This window comes from Tilletiopsis washingtonensis (assembly GCF_003144115.1).
Source record: "Tilletiopsis washingtonensis strain MCA 4186 unplaced genomic scaffold FA09scaffold_28, whole genome shotgun sequence".
NCBI lineage: Eukaryota > Fungi > Basidiomycota > Exobasidiomycetes > Entylomatales > Tilletiopsis > Tilletiopsis washingtonensis.
Window position 1 is genome coordinate 215,267 of NW_020312025.1, and position 21,287 is coordinate 236,553.

The 21,287-nt window shown below is 68.3% G+C and overlaps 6 protein-coding genes across 6 annotated transcripts; 4 read left to right on the forward strand and 2 right to left on the reverse strand.

Annotated features, from left to right (window-relative positions):
- Window positions 1–2,175: 2,175 nt before the first annotated feature.
- FA09DRAFT_172510 (hypothetical protein) lies at window positions 2,176–4,065 on the reverse strand. Its single transcript, XM_025739304.1, has one exon. The coding sequence runs from the start codon at window positions 3,811–3,813 to the stop codon at window positions 2,287–2,289; it is 1,527 nt and encodes a 508-aa protein (XP_025594953.1). The 5' UTR covers window positions 3,814–4,065; the 3' UTR covers window positions 2,176–2,286.
- Window positions 4,066–6,844: 2,779 nt separating this feature from the next.
- FA09DRAFT_172517 (hypothetical protein) lies at window positions 6,845–7,275 on the reverse strand. The gene has a single exon (XM_025739305.1). It carries the CDS (start codon window positions 7,199–7,201, stop codon window positions 6,938–6,940), a length of 264 nt encoding a protein of 87 aa, XP_025594954.1. The 5' UTR covers window positions 7,202–7,275; the 3' UTR covers window positions 6,845–6,937.
- A 252-nt stretch (window positions 7,276–7,527) lies between these two features.
- FA09DRAFT_172529 (acetyl-CoA synthetase-like protein) lies at window positions 7,528–10,629 on the forward strand. The gene is made up of 12 exons (XM_025739306.1): window positions 7,528–7,682; window positions 7,774–7,933; window positions 8,190–8,491; window positions 8,551–8,867; window positions 8,920–9,018; window positions 9,076–9,151; window positions 9,221–9,298; window positions 9,398–9,665; window positions 9,744–9,827; window positions 9,890–10,048; window positions 10,135–10,204; window positions 10,279–10,629. The coding sequence occupies exons 1-12, from the start codon at window positions 7,602–7,604 to the stop codon at window positions 10,385–10,387; spliced, it is 1,803 nt and encodes a 600-aa protein (XP_025594955.1). The 5' UTR covers window positions 7,528–7,601; the 3' UTR covers window positions 10,388–10,629.
- Window positions 10,630–10,662: 33 nt separating this feature from the next.
- FA09DRAFT_172861 (hypothetical protein) lies at window positions 10,663–11,936 on the forward strand. The gene is made up of 2 exons (XM_025739307.1): window positions 10,663–11,506; window positions 11,636–11,936. Exons 1-2 carry the CDS (start codon window positions 10,872–10,874, stop codon window positions 11,643–11,645), a joined length of 645 nt encoding a protein of 214 aa, XP_025594956.1. The 5' UTR covers window positions 10,663–10,871; the 3' UTR covers window positions 11,646–11,936.
- A 706-nt stretch (window positions 11,937–12,642) lies between these two features.
- FA09DRAFT_335616 (ornithine decarboxylase) lies at window positions 12,643–14,208 on the forward strand (the record flags this gene model as incomplete). Its single annotated transcript, XM_025743778.1, has 2 exons — window positions 12,643–12,931; window positions 12,992–14,208. 2 exons carry the CDS (start codon window positions 12,643–12,645, stop codon window positions 14,206–14,208), a joined length of 1,506 nt encoding a protein of 501 aa, XP_025594957.1.
- Window positions 14,209–15,816: 1,608 nt separating this feature from the next.
- FA09DRAFT_332798 (pyruvate carboxylase) lies at window positions 15,817–20,664 on the forward strand. The gene is made up of 8 exons (XM_025743603.1): window positions 15,817–16,108; window positions 16,512–16,610; window positions 16,792–16,898; window positions 16,959–19,387; window positions 19,450–19,749; window positions 19,831–20,007; window positions 20,179–20,385; window positions 20,456–20,664. The coding sequence occupies exons 1-8, from the start codon at window positions 15,914–15,916 to the stop codon at window positions 20,566–20,568; spliced, it is 3,627 nt and encodes a 1,208-aa protein (XP_025594958.1). The 5' UTR covers window positions 15,817–15,913; the 3' UTR covers window positions 20,569–20,664.
- Window positions 20,665–21,287: the final 623 nt, after the last annotated feature.

Sequence of the window (21,287 nt, forward strand, 5' to 3'; positions counted from 1 at the left end):
GCGTCGGCGGCGTGGTGGGCACGCACGAGCCGAGGACACATGTCGAGTCTTGCCCGCAGGCAGGGGTGCACTGCGTCGGCGGCGTCGTGGGGACACAGGTGCCGAGGATGCACGTCGAGCCCTGGCCGCAGGCAGGGGTGCACTGCGTCGGCGGCGGCGTCGTGGGCACGCAGGTGCCGAGGATGCACGTCGAGCCCTGGCCGCAAGCAGGGGTGCACTGCGTCGGCGGCGGCGTCGTAGGCACGCAGGTGCCGAGGATGCACGTCGAGCCTTGGCCGCAAGCAGGGGTGCACGAGGTCGGGTCGGGAATGACGGGCGTCGTGATGCACTGGCCGAGGATACACTTCTTGCCGTCGGTGCATGCTGGCGAACACTGCGTCGGGTCGGGCTTGTCGACGCACTGGCCCAGGATGCAGAGCTGGTTGGCGGTGCACGACGGGCAGGTCGGCGTGATGATCGGAGGCACGCAGACGCCCAGCAGGCAGGTTGCGCCGTTTGTGCAGGCCGGCTCGCAGGTCGTGGGGATCACCGGAGGGAGCGTTGTGCACTTGCCAGCGAGACAGAGGCTCGTGGACGGGCACGGAGGAGAGCACGTCGCGGGAGGAAGCGTCGTGGGGACACAGACGCCGAGGATGCAGGCATCCGTGCCAGTGCAGGCAGGCGAGCACGTCATCGGCGGGACTGTGACCTTGATGCAGATGAAGTTCTTGATCTGCAGCTCGACGTCGACGAGCGCCTCGACACACTGCTCGTCGGCGGCGCAGTTGCAGCCGCTCGTCGGCGGAGGCGTGACGATGACCGGCGGCGGCTTGCAGGTACCGTCCTGGCACGTGTTCGGCAGCGTGCAAGCGGGGCCAGCGCCACAGCCGGTAGGAGGAGGCTGGACAATGGGGCCGCACGTGCCGTCACGGCAGACGTCGGGCAGAGTGCATGCCGGGCCCGTGCCACAGCCTGTGCCCGGGGGCGTAATGACGATCGGCGGCGTGCAGACGTTGTTCTGGCACGTGTCGGGGAACGAGCACGCCGGGCCGCTGCCGCAGCCGGTCGTCGGGGGCGTCACGGTGCCGGGAATGCACGTCGAGCCGACACACGTCTCGCCCGACTTGCATGGCGGGTTGGAGCCGCACGACGGAGGGTTCGTCGGCGGCGGCGTCGTGCCGGGGATGCAGGAGCCGGAGATGCACGTCTGGTCCTTGGGGCATGCCGACGAAGGGCCACACTGCGGTGGGTTGACGGGTGGGTTGCCACCGCCGGGAGTCGAGGGGTTGCCACCGCCGGGGGTAGAAGGGTTGCCGCCGCCGGGGGTGGAAGGGTTGCCGCCACCGGGAGTCGAGGGGTTGCCGCCGCCAGGCGTGCTGGGGTTGCCGCCGCCGGGAGTCGAGGGGTTGCCACCGCCAGGCGTCGAAGGGTTGCTGCCGCCGTTGCCGGGAGTGGGGCCACCGCTGCCAGGCGTGGAGCCTCCGTTGCCGCCGGGTGTCGAGCCGCCGTTGTTGCCGCCAGGTGCCGAGCCGCCGCTGCCGCCAGTCGAAGGAGCGTCGGCGACGCACTTGTTGTTCTCGCAGTGCGTGCCGGGGCCGCAGAGACCGTGGCAGGGAGTCGTGTCGACGGGAGGAAGCGGGCACGAGGCCGAGGGACCGGAGGGAGCGGGCGACGTCGAGCCGGAGCCGGGTGCCTTGGGCGTGACCTTGAACTGGCAGATGCCCTTCTCGACGTCTGGTGGGGGGATGCGGGTGTCAGTGGAGGAGCGCGTGGCGCTCGGCAAAGCCTCCGAGACTCACTGCACTTCTTGCGGCCGTCGTCGCAGTGCGTCTTGTCGGCGGAGCAGCGCTGCACGCAGTGGTAGCCGTCGTGGTAGCGGAACTTGATGCACTTGTCCTGCTTGCCGCACCTGGGCGAGCACTTGCTGGCGTTGGACCACCAGTGGCGCGCCTCGATGTCGACGATGTCGGCCGAGCGCGCGTCGAGGAACGCGGCGGGCGCGGCGGCCGCGTCGACGCTCGGACGCGCAGTGACGACAGAGGCGCTGAGCGCGACAAACGCCGCGAGAAGAAGGTTGGCCCTCATGCTGGGCGGCGCGAGAGCGCGCGAGGGGGAGTGTCTTGGGTGATGGAGTGGCGCGGCAGAGGCGGGTGGAGGGTATGGAGGATGCGGTACCGAAGAGCGAAGGAGGCTGCGCCGAGCCGGAAGAAGTGGAAGAGGAGGAGCCGGAGGGGAGGGGCTTGAGGGGAGGAGGGGGAGGGAGGGAGCCTGGGGAGCTGCTTCTGGGGCTCGACGAGGGGCCTCGTCTTATAGGCCCAGGACGCCGCAGCGACGAGGAGCGACGAGGGCTCGGCGGAGGGCACAGCCGAGGTGCCCAGCGGCGGTGCACCCTGCTGCCCTGGGGTGCCGTGCTCCTCTCGCTGCGCATGGTCCCCGTGATTCATGCAACGCATTGGGCGTGACAGTGCACCTGCATGCTGCGACGCCTGGACGACGGCCAGTGCGGGCGGTGTCAAGGGCCCACACGCACTGGACGAGTTGCGAGGGCGGTGCGGCAAAACTGCGGCGAACAAGGCGCAGCTCGACGGAGCTGCGGCGGTGCTGCAAGCACCCTGCAACAAGGCTGCAGGGGCATGACAGGCAGGCGAGCGAATGCGGTGCGGAATCGACAGGTCGACGGCCGGGACCCGCACGGCCGTGTGCTGCATCGCTGGCCGAGCTGATCGGCAAGCGGACGGCACGGCGGAGTGTCCGGGCCAGAAGCGATCCGACGGCTGGCCGATGCGGGCGCTGCACTTGGCCAGGGTTGCAAGGGGCGCTGCTTGCGTTGTGCCGAGGCTCATGCGCCCAGAGCAGACGCTTGGGGCGCATGTGGCAGGCGTGGGAGTGCCGCAAGGCAACGCTCTGGTCCGAGGCTAGCGCCGGGCGAGGTGGCCGCACCGTCGCGGTGCCTGGTCGACGCAGCGGCGCCGGATGAGGATCAAGGCTGCTCTCGTGGATGTGCTTAGTCGATCGGCCGCCGTGGAAGCCTGCAAGCGGCGGTTGGGCCAGGCACCCACGCCCAATCGTTGCTCGCAGCAGCCGGGCATACTCCGCTAGCGCAGCATATGGACGAGCGTTGTTGGCCTGTCGAGGGCGCCAAGTCAGCAATGCAGGGGCAGCAGCGGCTCTCCGGCAGCAAGGCAGGCGCCGCATGGGCGTAGCGAAAGCAAGGCATGGCTCCCACACGTCCGACGAGCCCAACCACATGCGGTGCGGAACACTCTCGCGAAGACGACCAGCGGCGGACGCACAGCCGAGCGGCCGGCGCTCCCACAGCGAGCGAGCGAGCGCGCCTCCGCGGACCCTCCAGCCGACGGCAGCCGTGGGCGGACCTACGCCGAGCGTGGGAGGCGAGGGCAACCGCACGCTGCGAGCTCTGTGCGCCCTGCTTGCGGCCACGGGCGAGACATCGGATGAACGCTGCAGCAGAGCGCAGCGCGGGTGCTGGACGCAGCGCGAGGCCACCCTCCGGCTCGGCGTCCAGCAGCCGGCCGGGCGAGCAGCTCGCACCTCGTATGCGGCCGGCACGGCAGCTGGCGCCGGCAGGCGCACCGCTCGACGCTGCTCTGCCGCTCTGCACGCTCGGGGAGGCGAGTGCGGCGACGCCAGAAGCGGCGTGCGCGTGCTCCAGGGGGTGCCGTTGGCAGACGTTAGTGGCGGCGTGGCGCTTTCGCCGCGCGTGCACGAGCCGCAGCAAGATGCAGCCGCCCGGCCGCCGCCGCGCGAGCAGCAGCCGGCAGAGCGCAAGCCGCGGCGGCCAGCCCACGCGACATGCTCTATGCGCTGCCTCATGCTCCGCCCGCTTGCCCTCCAAGCAACGCCTCGCCCCGACCCTGCGGCTCGCTTGCGGCTACAAGCGAAGCAACATGCCGCGGCAGAGACGCTGCGCGCGGGAAGCACTGCGACGGCGGAGTCTGGTCCGCGGCGGCGCCACCGCACCGGCCGAGGGGGCAGGATGAGCCGGCCCAGGTCGCGACAGAGCTCTCATGCCGCGACCCAAGGCCGAGGCGAGGCGCAGAAACAAGGGCCAAATCCAAAAAGAAGCTGCACTGCCGAGTCGCCGTCTGAATAGGGCGTGCGTCGCCCGCGACATTTAGGCTTGTGCTTGCTCTGCGCACGGCACTCGCGTGGGACCGCGACCTGCCAGATGCGGCGCGCGGGAGCAGCGCGTAGAAGCGACGCCCGACTCCGCTCGACGAACCCTGCAGCGGCACACCACTCCCGCGGCGCCGCAACGCAGCATGCAGGCAGACAGACAGCAGCGCAGCATGGCAGACAGGCGGCGTGCAGGCACCATGCGGCCTTGGCTCGGCGCTGGTGCTGCGCTCCTGCGCCGCGTGCCGACTCGCCTGAGAGCAGCCTAGGCTGGGCTGTCTCGCAGACAGCTCAGCTGCACGCAGGGCAGCCTGCCATCTTGCCATGCTGCGCTGCTGCAGATCAGGCACAAAGTGCTGCTCGGCCACGTCCCGCCGGCAGATGCCCGGCCTGCGCTCCGCACGCGCTGCGGCAGATGAAGCGGGCGCCCGCATCGTCCTGCCGTCTCCGCATCCTACGATGCCGCTTTCCGCGGCACAGTCTCTCTCAGCATGAGCCTACTCACAGTCCCGACATTCCGAGAGTCGTGGCTGCGCTGTGCGCGTGACTGCGAGCTGAGAGCTTGTCGAGCGGGACGGCTGGCGTCGGCCGTGCGTGCGAGGGTCTCGCCCGATGCAGCGCGCCGCCGCGTGCAGTCGTCGAGAGCAAGGAGTGGTCGCGCGTGTGCGTGTGCGCCAAGGGGCCTCGGCGCAGCCCGCAGCTGAGCAAGATGGGCCTCCGATCGGCAGGGCTAGGCTGCTGGCCTAGTGCCCGACGCGCGTTAGCCTCGAGCCGACGGCTCACTCCATCGCGGCTGCTCACCGCGCTCCGTCGCATTCGACATTCCCAGAGCGCGCATCGCCAGGTGGAGGCCTCGGCTCGGGGAGGGGCCTGCGTCGCTGCTGCGCTCTGCAGCTCAGCCGCGCGGAATGGCAAGGCGCGGCTTCATCGCCGTGCTGCAAGGATGCCCTCGTCGGCGTCGGTGTGCCGCGGCCGCCGAGGACGCGAGCATGTCTCACCCATGAGGACAGCGAAAGGAGCGGCCCCTGAGAACAGGCGTCGGCAGGAGCGCAGGCTAGCGGGCGCAGGAGCCGCTCCCAGAGCGACGCATTGGGCCGCACGCCGCATGGGCGAGCGAGCCGCTGGCAGCGCGAAGGTGGGGCGGGGAAACTGGCAGGCCACACCGCAAGGTACGGCGTCAGCGGGAAGCCTCGCGCGTCGGCGGCGGCTGCCGAGAGAGATCCGCGGTCGAGGTGCCGGTGCTGCGCCCGCGACGCAGGGGCATGGCAGCAGAGCAGCATGAAGGCCGCTCATCAGCAGCGCCAACGCAATGCGGCGATCTGGCCGTTGATGGTCGACGCTCAACTTGCTCGCTTGCAGCGTTGCCGCGCAACCTTGCGCAAGCGGGCGCACGACGGCGCCAGAGCAGGGAGAGGGCGCGGCAGCGCGGCGCCAGCGCCCTCTCCGCGCGCTCGCTTCGTCTTGCTGCCGCTACGCGTGCACGCACGGGGCACGCAGAAAATGATCGTCCGATGCTGCTCCTCGCACGCCCTAAACTTGCGCTCGAGGCGCCTTGCAAATCAGGCACGCCGCGCTGCGAGCAAGACGTGGTGCACGACGCTCTGCGCACATGCCAGCTGAGATCAGCGCGAGCGAGGGCGTCGCGTGTCCATCGCGAGGGGTGCGCCAAGCTAAGCTCGTGCACGGGCTCGTGCGCAGCCCTAACTCGCGGCAGCTCTCCTTGCCCGACTCGACCCTACTCACCGCTCGTCGTGCCTTGTCGGCCGCATCTCGACCTCCGTCGGCTGTGCTGCTGCGCGCTGAGTCAGAGATTCGACGTCACACGCTCGTATCCTCCACCTCGTCGCTCTGAGGCGTGCCGGCCGAGTTCATCCACCGCTCTGCGCGCTGCGGTGCGCTCTCATTCTGGCGGCTTCGGCGAGCATAGACATTTTGCACTCATGCTGCCGCGCACGGACAATCGTCTCGCTGCTGCTGCGTCGTCTCGCTGCGCCTGAGCGAGGTCTCGAGCGTTCGCTAGCGCCTCGCCGCATGGGGTCGTCCAGGGGTCTCGCACAGCGTTGAGCCGAACCGTGCGCGAGAGCGAAAGAAGCTCGCGCTCTGCCCGTGAGAAGCAACGTCGCGGACAAAGAGCATGTCAGCGCCTCCCTGCACCAGCGCCGTCTGTCGTGGCTGTCGCCTCGACGTTGCATGAGAAGGGCCCCACGCAGCGCGCAAACGTAGCGGAAGATGCGTGTGATGGGTACGCCGCATGAGAATAGCCGCTGTCTCACTGACGCGAAGTGCGGCCGCATGCCGGCCGCATGGCAGCTGCTGGCGGTGCGTGTCCACCCGCCGTCGTGCCTGCACGGCCCACCTCGGCCAGAGCTCTAATTCCACGCCTGCGAGACACGCAAGCGACTCACGCCGTGCCAGCCATTGCCAGAGCGGGAGCTGTATCGCACGCAAGGGTCAGGCCAAGCGAGACCGCATAGAGAGAGCGAGCCGAGGCGGAGTTGGCCCAAGAGCGCAGCCTCGGCCAGCACAGCCCCCCAGACCCCACAAGCGCGGTCTCGCGGACCTCGAGCGTAGCTCGAGAGCTTTCGCTCTCCTCACACAGCGACGCCAGGCTAGCCAAAGCCGGTCGCCTTCGTAATCAGAATTAAGGCGCTGCCGACCCTTCGACGTCGGCGAGGAGGCGACATGCGAGCGACCTTGCAGCCGTCGGCTGAGGATGCGCACCAGCGCAGGCACCGCGCGTACGGCGCCGCGCGTACGGCGCCGGCGCCGCAAGCAGCCATCCTGCATCAGCGCTCATGCGCCGCGCCGTCGCCGCAAGCAGCTAGGCGCGGGAAAAGCGCTCAGCCGGCCAAGCGCTCAGACCTTGGCGCAGCCGTCTTGCTTTGCCGACGCCAGCGAAAGCGAGCTTGTGCCTGAGCGGCTGCTGAGAGGGAGAGAGAGAGAACTCACGTGCGCTGTGCCGAGAGCCGGCCGGGTGAGGAGCGCCTGGTGAAGCAGCGCCTCGGCCACGCGCGACTCGCGGCGTCGATGGTCGAGCACGGCGCGCCGCCGAGCTGTACGGCGACGTGGCGACCTCGTCCTCCATGACTGGCCCTGAGACAAGCCTGAGCTGAAAGGCCGCGAGTTGCTGATCAAGCTGACGCCGAGCTTGATTTTGAGGGTGATGGCGGAGCAGCAGCAGGCTTGCTCGCCGTCGCAGCGGCGTCTAGGAGGTCTAGAGCTCGGCCTGTCCCTGCGCGAGCGACTCTGCGTTCCCACGCCGCCTCTTGGCTGGCTCCGCTTCCCCGCACTTTGACGCGTGCGCCGCCGCGATTGCCGGCTCCCCCGCACGGCAAGAGTCGCGCCCCGGCTCATCCGCTGCCGGCGGCCGCTCGGCCACCGCGGCCGCCGTGCCCACTGCCGCCGGGCGCAACTCGCCGGTGTCTCATCTCGCATCCTGCGCTCTCACCACCTCCTCAAGCACCCACCCCAACACCAAAGCAAGCATGGGCGACGACCGCGAGAAGCACGTCTTTCGCTCCGCCGTGCCCAGTCACGCGCCTTACCCGGATGACCTGGACGTCTATGTGCGTTTCGCAGCTCTTCTCGCCTAGCCTAGGCTCTTGTCTCACCCGCTGACCCTCGCCGCTGCTCCGCCTCGCCGCACGCCCCCAACAGTCGTTCATCTTCGAGCACTTCCCTGCTTCGCGGCCCGACCCGCGCGGCCGAACGCAGCCGCTGCTCGTAGACGACGAGACGGGCGAGGGCTGGACGTTTGAGGAGTGCAAGCAGCGCACGGACGCCCTCAGCGTCGGCCTGCGGGAGAAGTGCGGCGTCTGTGAGTAGTGCAGCACGAGAGAGAGCTCCGACGGCCTTGAATCCTCGTTGGCGTGGGAAGGAGCACAGCAGACGCTACGACCCCTGAGTCAGTTCGGGAAGGCGCCTCTCTATTGCTCCTTTCCTCCGACGGCCAGCAGCTTCACCCGAGACCCTCGCAGGGTCCGCGCAAGAGGCCGAGCCGCCGGTCTTGTCCCGCCTTGTCGCGCCTGTCCCGCCTGTCCCGTTGCTATTCCCAGCTGACTCTGTTTGTCTAGCCTGGGACACCGTCGCCGCGCTCTACTCGTCCAACTCCGTCTACTACCCCATCGTCCTCTGGGCAGTGCACCGTCTCGGCGGAGTCATTTCCGCCGCCAATCCGGCGTTTCAGCCTGATGAGCTGGCGTACCAGCTGGATGCAAGCAAGGCCTCGGTACTGCTTGTCGGCTATGAAGCGAGAGCGGCGGGCTTCAAGGCGGCGGACAGGGCGGGCATTAGCAGAGACAAGGTCGTCATTGTGTGTGACCCGGCGGTGGTGCGGCAACACAAGGGGCAGGAGAAGATCGAGGGCTCGTGGACGGTGCGTACTTGCTTCTTGTGTGGCGACGAGAAGGCCGTGCCGCTGAGACGCAAGGACAGGTCACTGGCCTCATTGCCGCCGGCGAAGCAGCCATTCGCGCTGATTCCAAGGCGCTGGACCGCCAGCGACGAGCGCTGGCAAAGGGCGAAGGCCGCAAGAAGCTCTCGTTCCTCTCCTTCTCGTCGGGCACGACGGGCCTGCCCAAGGGCGTCGCCATCCCGCATTCGTCGCCGATTGCCAATGTCCTCCAGATGGCCAGCTTCAATGAGGTGGCGGCCAAGTTTGGCGAGAAAGAGGGACGCTTCAGGCCAGGCGTGGACGTCAGCCTCGGGCTCTTGCCGTTCTATCACATCTATGGCCTCGTCATCGTGCTGCAGTGAGCGATGATGCAGCGTCTCAGACTGGCGTAGCACTGACAGGGCGCAAAGCTTCACATTCTACATCGGTGTGACAACGGTCGTCGTGCCGCGGTTCAAGGGCATCGTGCCGATGCTGGAGAGCTGCGTCAAGTACAAGATCTCCATCTGGTGCGCCTGAGACCACATCTGTCAGCTCTGAGCACCGCTCACACGATGTACGTACAGGTGGCTTGTGCCGCCGCAGGTGGTGCTGCTGTGCAAGGATCCCGGCGCGAAGAAGTACCACGCCGAGCTCGCCAAGGTGCGTGCGCGTCTGCGCCGCCTTTGGGGCTGCTGCTGTCAAGCATCACGCATCTGACAGAGGCCACAGTTCGTCCGCTTCGTCATGATCGGCGCCGCACCCCTCTCAGACGATCTCTCGCGACAGCTCGATGCGATTTTGCCTGGCGTGAGTCGTCCCAGACCTTACCCGAGGCACCCATGCTTACCCCGCACCCGTCCCGACCCTCCTGTACCTCCCCAAACCCTCATATTACGGCGCGGAAAGCTACATGGCCAAGGATACGGCATGACAGAGACCTGCACGGTGACGTTGATGCATCCACTCAACACAAAACCGGTGATGGGGTCTGCGGGAAGACTTGTGACCGACACAGACGCGCTTGTGGTGACGACGGACGGCAATGTGTGCGGCGTGGAGGAGCGCGGCGAGCTCTGGATCCGCGCCCCGCAGAATACGCTTGGCTACTTCAACAACAAGCAGGCGACGGAGGAGATGTTCCTGAAGGGCAACTGGGTGCGCACGGGAGATGAGGGTGAGTGTCGGGTACGCGTCGCAGTGCTGCCGCGGAGGCTGACCCTCCGACCCTTCTCTCCCCCTCTTTCTCCTCTAGTGTACTTCAACAAGGACGGCGACTGCTTCATCACCGACCGGCTCAAGGAGCTCATCAAAGTCAAGGGCTTCCAAGTGGCGCCCGGTGAGTGCTCTCCGCCGTCGCGCCACGCTTCGCCGTCTGACTTAGATTCTTCTCCTTTGCAGCGGAGCTGGAGGGCTGGATCCTCAACCACGCCGACGTGCGCGACTGCGGCGTCATTGGCTATCCGGACGAGGATGCCGGCGAAGTGCCGTGCGCCTTCATTGCGCTCTCGGAAGACGCAAAGGCGCGCGTGGAGAAGAATCAGGGCGAGATCGAGAAGAGTGAGTGTGTTTCGAAGCGTGGTCGCTTGTGAGGCATGGACGCTGCATCGCGCCGTGCTGACACTCTCCATTCGTCTGCCACCCAGTCAAGGCGAGCGTGGCGAAGCACGTGTCGGACACGAAGGTGCACTACAAGCGTCTTGGGCGCGTCGAGATGTGAGTCGAGTTCTAGACCTCTCCCTCCTCTCTCTGTGCCCGCGCTGGCGCCCACGCTCACGTTCTCTCTGCAGTCTGGACAGCATTCCCGCCACCGCCTCGGGCAAGATTCTGCGACGCACGCTGCGCGACATCGGCAAGACACTGCCGCCGATTGCGAAGCCGCAGAAGAGCAGACTGTGAAGAACGACGCGCGGAGAGAACGGGGAGGTGTGGTATGCTACGACTCTTTGCGAGGTGCGAAATGACCATGCTATGATCGCGACGACGCTTGTGGGTCAGGTACAATGCGCCCAAGCCATGTCTCGGTACGAACGGCGCGACTGGGAGCGCCATTGGAGCGCAGCCGCCGCGAGGAAGAGAGCGTGTCTGCCGCTCACCGGCCGCTGGCGCGTGGCCTGCCCGCCGAATGAATCATCCCAAGCTGCGGCCATGCTGCCGAGCTTCGTCGAGGCCGAGCAGGTGGCTGCCTCTGTTCTGATGTGCACGCCTCGTTGCGCCGATGCTGCAGACACGAGACGAGCGAGGAGGGCTGCTGTCTGCGTCGTGGATCTGGCGCCGACATCTCTTGGGCACTTTGACGTGACGCCGCAGCACCTGCCACCGCTGCTCTTCTTGCGTTTCGACCAGCAGAGGCGTGCAGCGCTTTGACGGCCGTCGCGCAAGCATGGACGTCGAGCGCGCTGCTGCGGCCGTCAGGGGCCATGAGGTGTCGCTGAGCGAGCGGCAGCTGCACCTCGCTGCACCGCATCGACGGGCGCGCGCATCGAGGCGCGCGCGGCACCTTGAGCGAGTTGGCGCGCGCGAGAGTCGCTCGCGCGGCCTGCCAATGACGCCGGCGGCGCTGCGCCCGCAGGCCGCTTCAAACTCGGCTGCTGCTGCTGTGCCTGGCGAGAGGCCGAGGCTTGGCCGTGCTGCTCGCCTGCCTGCCCGCGCGCCGCCGCGCCGCGATGCCGTGGAGTCCGTCGCGTGCAGGTGGCGCTTGCTGTTCTTCGCCGGCCAGCGACCTCCTCCATCCCGACCCTCCGTCGCACCCAGCTCATCCATCCACCGCCTGCTCGTCTCGCAGCGTCCTCATCCTCGCCCACCCCTCTCCGCTCTTCCTGCCGCACCGCTCTCTCTGCGTCGTTGCACCTGCCTCTTCGCTCGTCTCTCTTCCCACGCCAGAGAGCCGGCCCTCGCGCCGCGCTTGAGCCCTCTCCCACACACCCGCACCCGCACCCCGCGCTCGCCCGTCATTCCGAGGGTACTCGACCTCCGGCTTCTCGGCGCCATCAAGGCTTTCCTCTCGGTCGACTCGCGGTGAGTTGTGCTGCGCGGCGGGCCCGAGTGGCATGCCAGCGGCAGGCGCAGGCCAAGGGGCGTGCTTGGCCTCGGCCCTGCCGCACGCAGACCACCCACTGTGCATAGCTCACTCTGCTCCCTCTCTAGTCCCGGCTAACAGCCCCCCACTCCACGCTTGGATCACACACCTTCTCCCGCTCCCGCCTTCAACCGGCCGCCTAGCGACGGACTTTCTCTCACGGAAAGGCTCTCACCTTGCTCGGGCGTCCCACTTGCCTCTCTCGCACTCTTCGTCTGCTCTTCGCTGCCTTGCCCGTTGCCCTCACGGTGAGTAGCGCGTGACCGCTGCGCTCGAAGGCGGGGGATGCGAGGGCCAGCGAGACCGATGGGCCGAGTGGTGCGAGACGGCCGCTCGCGCGGGCGTGGGCGGTCTTTGTCTCTAGGGCTTCGGGCGACAAGGCTAGTGGGGCCAGACGGATGCCGAGCGGAGCCATACTCGCGGCATCACACTCTGCGGCACGCCCGCGCGCAGAGCGGCAGCGTGGGCCTTGCAGCCAGGCGCGTTGGGCAGCGGGCGTCGTATGCAGCGGCGGCGCGGGGGTGTGCGTGGGTCGTGGGCCGCGAGACGCAAATGCCACCGTCGGAGGAGGCGACGCACGATGCATCGACGTCGTGCTGGCCGTCGTAGCTGCGGCGGCAGCGGCGCCCGGGCGTACCACTCGGCTGGCCGGCGTGCACGTTGCGAGACGCGCGCGGCGCGGCACGCCGGCACGCTACCGCGCTGGGTCAAGGGCTCGCCGCTTCGCCCGCAGCCCACACGCGCGCGCGCGTGTTGCGCCAGCCCTTGAGCAGCGCCATCGCTCCGCGAGCCCGCTGCCCCATCTGCGCACGCATCGCTTGTACACACACGCTCTCCATCGTTGGAGGCGCGCACCGCGCCATGCCCGCCGCACCCGTCGTCCCATCGTCTGGTCTGCAGCAGTGCTGATGCTGCCCACTCCTCGCAGCCAGACAGCCTACGGTCTGCGCCCGTCGACCTACGTGAGTTGCTTAAGAAGGCCCGCCGCATCTGTCGCTCCTTGCCAGTCCCTCCTGCCATCGCGCTCACCCTGCCCGCCATGCGTCGCTGCTCCATCTACAGTCTGCCCAACGTCATGCTGCCCATCTCCCGCCCCGCCACGCCGCCGCTCGACGGGCCAGTGTTCGGCAAGGCTGCCGCCGCGGCCGCGGCCGCCTCGACGTCGGCCATTGCGCCGCCGCCGCCCAGCACGCCCATCTACGCCGGCAGCATCGAGAGCCAGCTGCGCGCCGTGCTGCAGAGCATCGACGTCGACAGCTGCGAGGCCAACGGCGAGAATGCCTTCTTCGTCGCCGACCTGGCCGAGGTGTATCGGCAGCATGTGCGCTGGATGCGCGAGCTGCCGCGCGTCGTGCCGTTCTACGGTGAGGCGTCGCTGCTGGTCCTGCGCCACGGCCTCTTACTAAACCTCCTCTTCTCTCCAGCGGTCAAGTGCAACCCGGACCCGTATGTGCTGCGCCTACTCGCCGCCCTCGGCTCCGGCTTCGACTGTGCCTCCAACGGCGAGATCCAAAGCGTGCTCGACCTTGGCGTGTCGCCCACGCGCATCATCTACGCCAACCCGTGCAAGGCCTCTTCGTTTGTGCGCACCGCCGCTGCTCAGGGCGTCGGCATGGCGACGTTTGACAACGCCGACGAGCTGACCAAGATGGCGCGCTTCCATCCGCGCTGCAAGCTCGTCGTGCGCATCCTCACCGACGACTCCAAGAGTGCCTGCCAGCTGGGCCTGAAGTTTGGCGCGCCCCTCGACAGCGTGCCGCGGCTGCTTGCGCGGGCCAAGGAGCTCTGCCTCGACGTCGTCGGCGTCAGCTTCCACGTCGGCTCGGGCTGCTACGACCCCGACTCGTTCCGCGATGCCGTGCTGCGCGCTCGCCGAGCATTCGACATGGGCCGCGAGGCCGGCTTCGAGTTTGATCTGCTCGACGTGGGCGGCGGCTATGCGCACGACAACTTTGAGAGCATCGCCGCGGTGCTGCGCCCCGCCATCGATGCGTACTTTCCCGATGCCGAGTTTGCGCCGGGAGGCTCGGCCGTGCAGCACAGCCCGCACGGCCTGCGCATCATCGCCGAGCCGGGCCGGTACTACGTGCAAAAGGCCTTTGTGCTCGCTGCCAACATCATCGCCCGGCGCGACGGGCGCAAGGACGATGCCGAGGGTGTGGTGGAGCACTCGACTGCCGCGCCGGCGCTGCCGAGCGCCGAGGACAAGCCCGAGGTCATGTACTATCAAAACGACGGCATGTACGGCGCGTTCAACTGCATTCTCTTCGACCATCAATCGGTGCATCCCAAGGTGCTGACGCTGGGGCACGACTTTCTCTACGAGCCCTCGCTGCCCGCTCCCGGCGTGCGAGCTGCGGCGCCCAGCGCCTCGGCGGCGCAGCGCCGCGCGCTGACGCTGCAGCCGTGCAGTGTGTGGGGCCCGACGTGCGACTCGATCGACTGTGTGCGTGCGCTGGCGCACCTGCCGCGCGGCCTCGAGGTGAGCGACTGGCTCGTGTACGAGGACATGGGCGCGTACACCATCTGCGCCGCCAGCGGCTTCAACGGCCTGCAGCAGAGCCAGGTGCGCTACACCATCGGCGCAGAGGGCAGAGACGCCGATGCGGTGGCCGCGCTGCTGGGCGCGCCGCAGTACTGAAGGCAGCCGAGCCTCTCTCTCTCTTTCTCTCTCTCTCTCTACGTCGCCCATCTCGGCCGCGTCACACCTACTCTACTCTACGGCACTGCTACCTCTATCTAACGCCCCCCGATGCCGCTGCGCACGCCCAAAACCGAATGCATGTTGTGCTCTGGCCGAGCGGATGTGAGAGCGAGCAGAGGCAGCGTGGGCCATCGGCCCTCGTGCCGTGCCGAGATGGGCGCCGCGAAGCCGGCTGCTCTGGGCAGGGGCGCGATACTACCTCATGCGCCGTGACATACCTGCCGCGCTGAGGCGCCATGCCGCTGCAGCAGAGCGCAGCAGCATGCAGCAGGGCGATCTGGAAGGGCGAGTTCGACGACGGCAGGCGCTGCGGAGAAGGCGCTGATAGCCCGCCGCCGGGCCGGCGGGACTCGAGATCGAGAGCGGAGCGTGGAGGCGTGAGGCCGATAAGGCTCGCGCTGGCGCGCCCAAGGCCACGCTCGTGTGCCGGCTGCCCGAGCTGCCGCGTTGCAGCAGAGCGGCAGACGCTTTGGCTAACGTACGGCCAGCAGTCATTCAGGCGCCAGGTGGCTCGAGGCAGCAGACAGACGAGGCGGCCGGCGGCTCAGGCGGAGGGTTGAGAAGCGGTGAAAGATATCTTGTGCGAGGGCCGTGCGCTTCGACGGCCGGCCGTGCGCCTCGCCTCGCCTCGCCCAGCTCGAGTCGCCCGTCTCCCTGCTCGCACCTCTCACCACCACCTCTCGTGCTCTCCGCACGACGACCTCTCTCTCTAGCCCGCGCGCCACCTTCTCTCACCAGGCCGCGTCGCCGCTCGTCTGTTGCAGGTGAGTCTAGTTGCGGTGCAGCGAGCCTGAAGCACGAAGCGATGTGCGCGGCCGTCGCTCTCCGCGCCGCTTGCTGCACGGCGGCCCGGCTCCGCCTCGCGCTGCGCCCGGGCTCGCGCGCGGCGATGTCGGGCCAGCGGCTTGAAAGGCGCCGCGCGGCGCTGCTCGGTGGCCGGCTCACGAGCCGGTGCCGACGGGGCGCTGGCCGTGGAGCGCACGCCGCTGCTTCAGCACAGCTGCCGAGTCCGAGTGCCGCTCGTCACGGAGCTGCCTCTGCACCGAACGTCGCGGCGGCTGCAACGTGGGGCCGTGCTGCGGCTGTGTGCTGCGCGCGGTGCGATAGCGGGGCGCTGCTTGGCTGCGAGGATGGAGGTGCGCCGCCGCACCCGGCGCCGGCAGCCTTCCGCAGCTCTCCTTCTGCTCGGCGAAGGCCCGGCTAGAAGCGCTCCTGAAGCCGTCACTTTGCGCTGCTGCTGCTTCGGTTGAGCATTTTGAGGCTCTCGCTGCGTGCCTGCGAGCGATGTGCTGGGGCGCGGACCTCAGAGCGCTGCTCAGGGTGCGGCCCGCTGCTGGCCGGCTCGCAGTCACGCGCGCGCGCCCCCGCTTGGCTTGTGCGCGTGGTGCCGGTGCGGAAGCGGGTGCAGCTCGCGCCGCCGCGCAGGGGTGGAGCATCGCGCCCGGCAGGCAGGCCGGCTGTGTGTGCTGGAGCCAGTGGGCAGCCAAGACAGCGACAGATCGGCGGCCAGCACAGCGCACGGCACCGCATGACCGCTCGCCTCGCTCCGCACTTGCGCTCATCTTGCTCTCCCACCACCACCCTGCCCTCACAGGCACCTCTTCCGCCCTCCTCTCCCTGGCCCGTGCCGCCGCCGCCCGCCATGACGACGCAGCCCGTGACCGCGACGGCGCCTCCGGGCGTGCCGCGCTCCGCCTTTGTCGACTCGTTCGAGTCGCAGCCCGGCACGCCCGGCTCGCGCACCGGCCACGTCTTTCCCAGCATCAACCGCATCCGCAAGAACCTCGGCGGCGAGGGCGCCGGCCCGCTCAAGAAGCTCATGGTCGCCAACCGCGGAGTGAGTGTGCGGCAGGCCAGCAGGCAGAGGCGACAGCGAGCAGCCAGCATGGCGAGGCGAGCACGACCTGGCCGAGGCTCGAGTCAGCACCAGGTGTGACGAGGGAGGATCGCCGCGCCGCCCGTGCGCGCCGCCGCGGCCTCGGCGGAACTCTGCTGCTGCAGTGCCGCGCGCCTCGCCTCCTTCGCGCGCTGCTTCGCCCCGCGCGCGATAAGCATGCTCTTGCGTCATGCTTGCGCGCCGCTCGTCGGGACTGGCGCTTCTGCCGCAGCTGCGAGAGGGGATGCGCGGAGGAGTTGCGCGTGGCCGCAGCTGTCGGCGTGGCCGTGCACCTTCTCACTGCCCGTCGCTCGGCCAGCGCACACCGGCCGCAGCGCACTGACCATGCCGCGCGCGCCCACAGGAAATCTCGATCCGCATTGTGCGCAGCGCCCACGAGCTGGCCATGACGACCGTTGCGCTCTACTCGTTCGAGGACCGGTACAGCGCACACCGATACAAGGTGAGTGGAGAGCGAGTGGGAGGCGCGGCGGGCGGGTCGGCAATCTTGGCGCGCGCCGGCGAGCTGTACGCGCGCAGGCCATGCGCGCGATGTGCGTCCACTCCGCTCGCGCACAGCGGCGCAGGCGGAGATACTGCACTGCACCGCACTGGCCATTCGTCCACTCACCCCTGTGCACCAGGCAGACGAGGCCTACCAGGTCGGCGCCGGCCTCTCGCCGGTGCAGGCCTACCTGGCCATCGACGACATTATCCGCATTGCGCTGGAGCACGGCGTCGACATGATCCAGTGAGTGCAGCGTCTGGCGCGCCCAGCGCAGCGCGCCCTGACGCGACGCTTCGCGCGCAGCCCCGGCTACGGCTTCCTGTCGGAGAACCACCACTTTGCGCGCAAGGTCGAGGAGGCGGGCATTGCGTTCATCGGCCCGCGGCCCGAGACGATCGACGGGCTGGGCGACAAGACCAAGGCGCGCGACCTGGCGCGCGACGCCGGCGTGCCCATCGTGCCCGGCACGCCCGGCCCCATCGAAGACTACCGCGAGGCGGCCGACTTTGTCAAGGAGGTCGGCTTCCCCATCATCATCAAGGCGGCCATGGGCGGCGGCGGGCGCGGCATGCGCGTCGTGCGCAACCAGGAGGACTTTGAGGAGTCCTTCTCGCGCGCCAAGAGCGAGGCCAAGAGTGCGTTTGGCGACCCGACGGTGTTCATCGAGCGCTTCCTCGACCGGCCACGCCACATCGAGGTGCAGCTGCTGGCCGACGGCGAGGGCAACGTGGTGCACCTCTTCGAGCGCGACTGCTCCGTGCAGCGCCGCCACCAGAAGGTCGTCGAGGTGGCGCCGGCGCACAACCTCGACGACGGCTGCCGCCAGCGCATCCTCGCCGACGCCGTCAAGATTGCCAAGACGGCCAACTACCGCAACGCCGGCACGGCCGAGTTCCTCGTCGACCAGCAGAACCGGCACTACTTCATCGAGATCAACCCGCGCCTGCAGGTCGAGCACACGATTACCGAGGAGATCACGGGCATCGACATTGTCGGCGCGCAGATCCAGATTGCCGCCGGCGCGACGCTCGCCGACCTGGGCCTGACGCAGGCGACGATCCAGAAGCGCGGCTCGGCGATCCAGTGCCGCATCACGACGGAGGACCCGGCGCAGGGCTTCCAGCCGGACACGGGCCGCATCGAGGTGTACCGCAGTGCCGGCGGCAACGGCGTGCGCCTCGACGCCAGCAGCGGCTTTGCCGGCGCGCAGATCACGCCGCACTACGACTCGCTCCTCGTCAAGGTGACGTGCCGCGGCGCCACGTACGAGGTGACGCGGCGCAAGATGCTGCGCGCGCTCGTCGAGTTCCGCATCCGCGGCGTCAAGACGAACATCCCCTTCCTCTTCCGCCTGCTGACGCACGAGGCGTTTGCCGAGGCGCGCACGTGGACGACGATGATCGACGACACGCCCGAGCTCTTCAACCTCGTGCAGAGCAAGAACCGCGCGCAGAAGCTGCTGGCGTACCTCGGCGACATGGCCGTCAACGGCTCGCAGCTGCTGGGCCAGATTGGCGAGCCGGGCCTCAAGACGGAGATCCAGAAGCCGCCGTTCAGGGACCCCGCGGACCCGAGCAAGCCGCTCGACGCCACCAAGCCGTGCCTCGAGGGCTGGCGCAACATCATCGTCAACGAGGGCCCCGAGGCGTTTGCCAAGGCCGTGCGCGCCTACAACGGCACGCTCATCATGGACACGACGTGGCGCGACGCGCACCAGTCGCTCTTTGCCACGCGCCTGCGCACCATCGACATGGTCAACATTGCCAAGGAGACGAGCCACGTGCTGAAGAATGCCTTTGCGCTCGAGTGCTGGGGCGGCGCGACGTTTGACGTGGCGATGCGCTTCCTGTACGAGGACCCGTGGGAGCGGCTGCGCAAGCTGCGCAAGCTCGTGCCCAACATTCCCTTCCAGGCGCTCATCCGCGGCGCCAACGCCGTCGGCTACACGAGCTACCCGGACAATCTCATCTACGAATTCAGCAAGAAGGCCGTCGAGTGCGGCCTCGACATCTTCCGCGTGTTCGACTCGCTCAACAACCTCGACTCGCTCAAGCTCGGCATCGACGCCGCCAAGAAGGCCGGCGGCGTGGCCGAGGGCACCATCTGCTACACGGGCGACGTGGCGAACCCGAAGAAGCACCCAAAGTACACGCTCGAGTACTACCTCGGCCTCACCGACGAGCTCGTCAAGGTGGGCATCCACGTGCTCGGCATCAAGGACATGGCCGGCCTGCTGAAGCCGGCCGCGGCGCGCATGCTCGTCGGCGCCATCCGCAAGAAGTACCCCGAGCTGCCGATCCACGTGCACTCGCACGACACGGCCGGCATTTCGCTGGCGTCGATGATTGCGTGTGCCGAGGCGGGCGCCGACGTGGTGGATGTGGCCATCGACTCGATGTCGGGCCTCACGTCGCAGCCGTCGATGGGCGCGCTCGTCACGTCGCTCGAGCAAACGGGCCTCGGCCCCGGCATCCGCCACGAGGACATTCAGAACCTCAACCTCTACTGGGCCCAGGTGCGCCAGCTCTACTCGTGCTTCGAGGCCAACGTCAAGGCGAGCGACTCGAGCGTCTTCGACCACGAAATGCCCGGCGGCCAGTACACGAACCTCATGTTCCAGAGCCAGCAGCTCGGCCTCGGCTCGCAGTGGAACGCCATCAAGGATGCCTACATCGAGGCCAACCTGCTGCTCGGCGACATTGTCAAGGTCACGCCGTCGTCCAAGGTCTGCGGTGAGTGACAGCACGAGGGTGGGGCCAAAGGCGCTGCGCATAGCTCACCTCCCTGTCTGCAGGCGACCTGGCGCAGTTCCTCGTCGCCAACAAGATCTCCTCCAAGGAGTTCGTCGAGAAGGTCGACAAGCTCGACCTGCCCTCGTCGGTGATCGAGTACTTCGAGGGCCGCCTCGGCACGCCGCCCGGCGGCTTCCCCGAGTTCCGCGACCGCCTGCTGCGCGGGCGCCCCAAGATCGAGGGCCGTCCCGGCGCCGGGCTGGAGCCGACGGACCTGCCGAAGATCAAGAAGGAGCTGACGAAGAAGTACGGCAAGACAATGTCGACGACGGACGCCATCTCCTACGCGCTGTACCCCAAGGGTGAGAGCGCGCCAAAGTGTCCGACTGGTTGCCGCGTGCATGTGCTGACTCTTGTCGCCGCCCCCCCCCCCCCCCCCCCAGTCTTTGAGGAGTTCCAGGCCTTCCTGGAGAACTACGGCGACCTCTCGACGCTGCCGACGCGCTTCTTCTGCGGCAAGCCCGACGTGGGCGAGGAGTGCCAGGTGTTCATCGAGAGCGGCAAGATGCTCATCGTCAAGCTGCTCGCCGTCGGTGCCGTGTCGGAGAAGGGCACGCGCGGTGAGTTGCGTGTGGGGAGAGAGGGGGTCGTGGACGGTGAGACTGACGCTCATATGCCTCTCCCTCCCTCCTTGCCTTTCTCTCTCTCTCTCTCTCTCTCTCTCTCTCTCTCTCTCTCCTCGTCCTCTGCCTCGCCTTGCCTCTTCACCTCTCTCCTGATGCCCCCGCCAGACGTCTTCATGGAGCTCAACGGCGAGAGCCGCGTGCTGACCGTCGAGGACCGCAGTGCGGCCGTGGAGCACGTGTCGCGCGAGGTGGCGGACAAGGGCAACCCGGGCAGCGTGGGTGCGCCGCTGGCGGGCGCCGTCGTCGAGATCCGCGTCAAGGAGGGCAGCGAGGTCAAGACGGGCGATCCGCTGCTTGTGATGAGTGCCATGAGTGAGTGGACCGCAAGTGTGTGTGAGCTGCGTGGGAATAGGACGCTGACGCTTGTGTACGTGTTTGCCAGAGATGGAGAGCTCCGTCTCGGCCCAGGTCAACGGCAAGGTCAAGCGCATCGTCGTCAACCAGGGCGACTCGGTGAGCCAGGGCGACCTGCTGCTCGAGATTGTGCACCAGTAAGGCGTGTATGCAGCAGGAGGAGGGCGTCACAGCGACGGCCAGTCGGCGCGCGTTGGCGCCCTCTCTCTCTCTCTCTCTCTCTCTGCCTCTCGGCCCCATAGCGAGCGTGACTCTGTGCGTCCTGCTTGTGTTTCTTGATCCGCGTTAGAATGTGATTTGCGTGAACGTGAGGGGATGCTGGCGAGGCGGAGAGAGAGTGGAAGGCGCGAGAGGCCGGCTCGAGTTGGGCAGAGCATCGGCGCACTACAACAATCGCGCGGCCGACTTGGAGAGCGCGCCGTTGTATTTGGCGATTCCCACGCGCGCGCCGCGCCCTCGACGCGCCACTTTGCCTCACAACACCCAACACCCCACCCCCCCCCCATCGACCAAGGAGCGCCACTACGCGCACCTGGCCGCGCGCCTCGCCGCGCTGGCGCAGGGCCTGCACAACACGCAGCTCCACGTCGCCGTCGCGGCCGAGCATGCGGCCTACGTGCGCAAGCTCGGCGCCGGACAGGGCGCGCTGTGAGTGTTGCTTGTTTGTTGGGCTGCCGCATGGGCTGCGAGTTGAGAGCGAAACATGCCGATGCGGGGAGAGGGACCGAGGAGAGGAGGGTGCGAGGGGGCGGGGGGAGGGCGGGGCGGGGCGGGGCGGGCACGGCTGCCTCCAGCTCACTTCGGCGCTGGCAGCCGGGGCGAAGCGGCACGATGCGGGGCAGCTCGATGCCGCAGCAGGC

Bases quoted from the DNA above. Each gene is read 5' to 3' on its own strand.
- FA09DRAFT_172510 (XM_025739304.1), bottom strand. From the start codon at position 3,813: ATGAGGCAGCGCATAGAGCATGTCGCGTGGGCTGGCCGCCGCGGCTTG.
- FA09DRAFT_172517 (XM_025739305.1), bottom strand. From the start codon at position 7,201: ATGGAGGACGAGGTCGCCACGTCGCCGTACAGCTCGGCGGCGCGCCGT.
- FA09DRAFT_172529 (XM_025739306.1), top strand. From the start codon at position 7,602: ATGGGCGACGACCGCGAGAAGCACGTCTTTCGCTCCGCCGTGCCCAGT. The intron at 7,683-7,773 runs GTGCGTTTCGCA...CGCCCCCAACAG, and splicing joins CGGATGACCTGGACGTCTAT to TCGTTCATCTTCGAGCACTT. The intron at 10,049-10,134 runs GTGAGTGTGTTT...TCTGCCACCCAG, and splicing joins TCAGGGCGAGATCGAGAAGA to TCAAGGCGAGCGTGGCGAAG.
- FA09DRAFT_172861 (XM_025739307.1), top strand. From the start codon at position 10,872: ATGGACGTCGAGCGCGCTGCTGCGGCCGTCAGGGGCCATGAGGTGTCG.
- FA09DRAFT_332798 (XM_025743603.1), top strand. From the start codon at position 15,914: ATGACGACGCAGCCCGTGACCGCGACGGCGCCTCCGGGCGTGCCGCGC. The intron at 16,109-16,511 runs GTGAGTGTGCGG...GCGCGCCCACAG, and splicing joins TCATGGTCGCCAACCGCGGA to GAAATCTCGATCCGCATTGT. The intron at 20,008-20,178 runs GTGAGTTGCGTG...TGCCCCCGCCAG, and splicing joins GTCGGAGAAGGGCACGCGCG to ACGTCTTCATGGAGCTCAAC.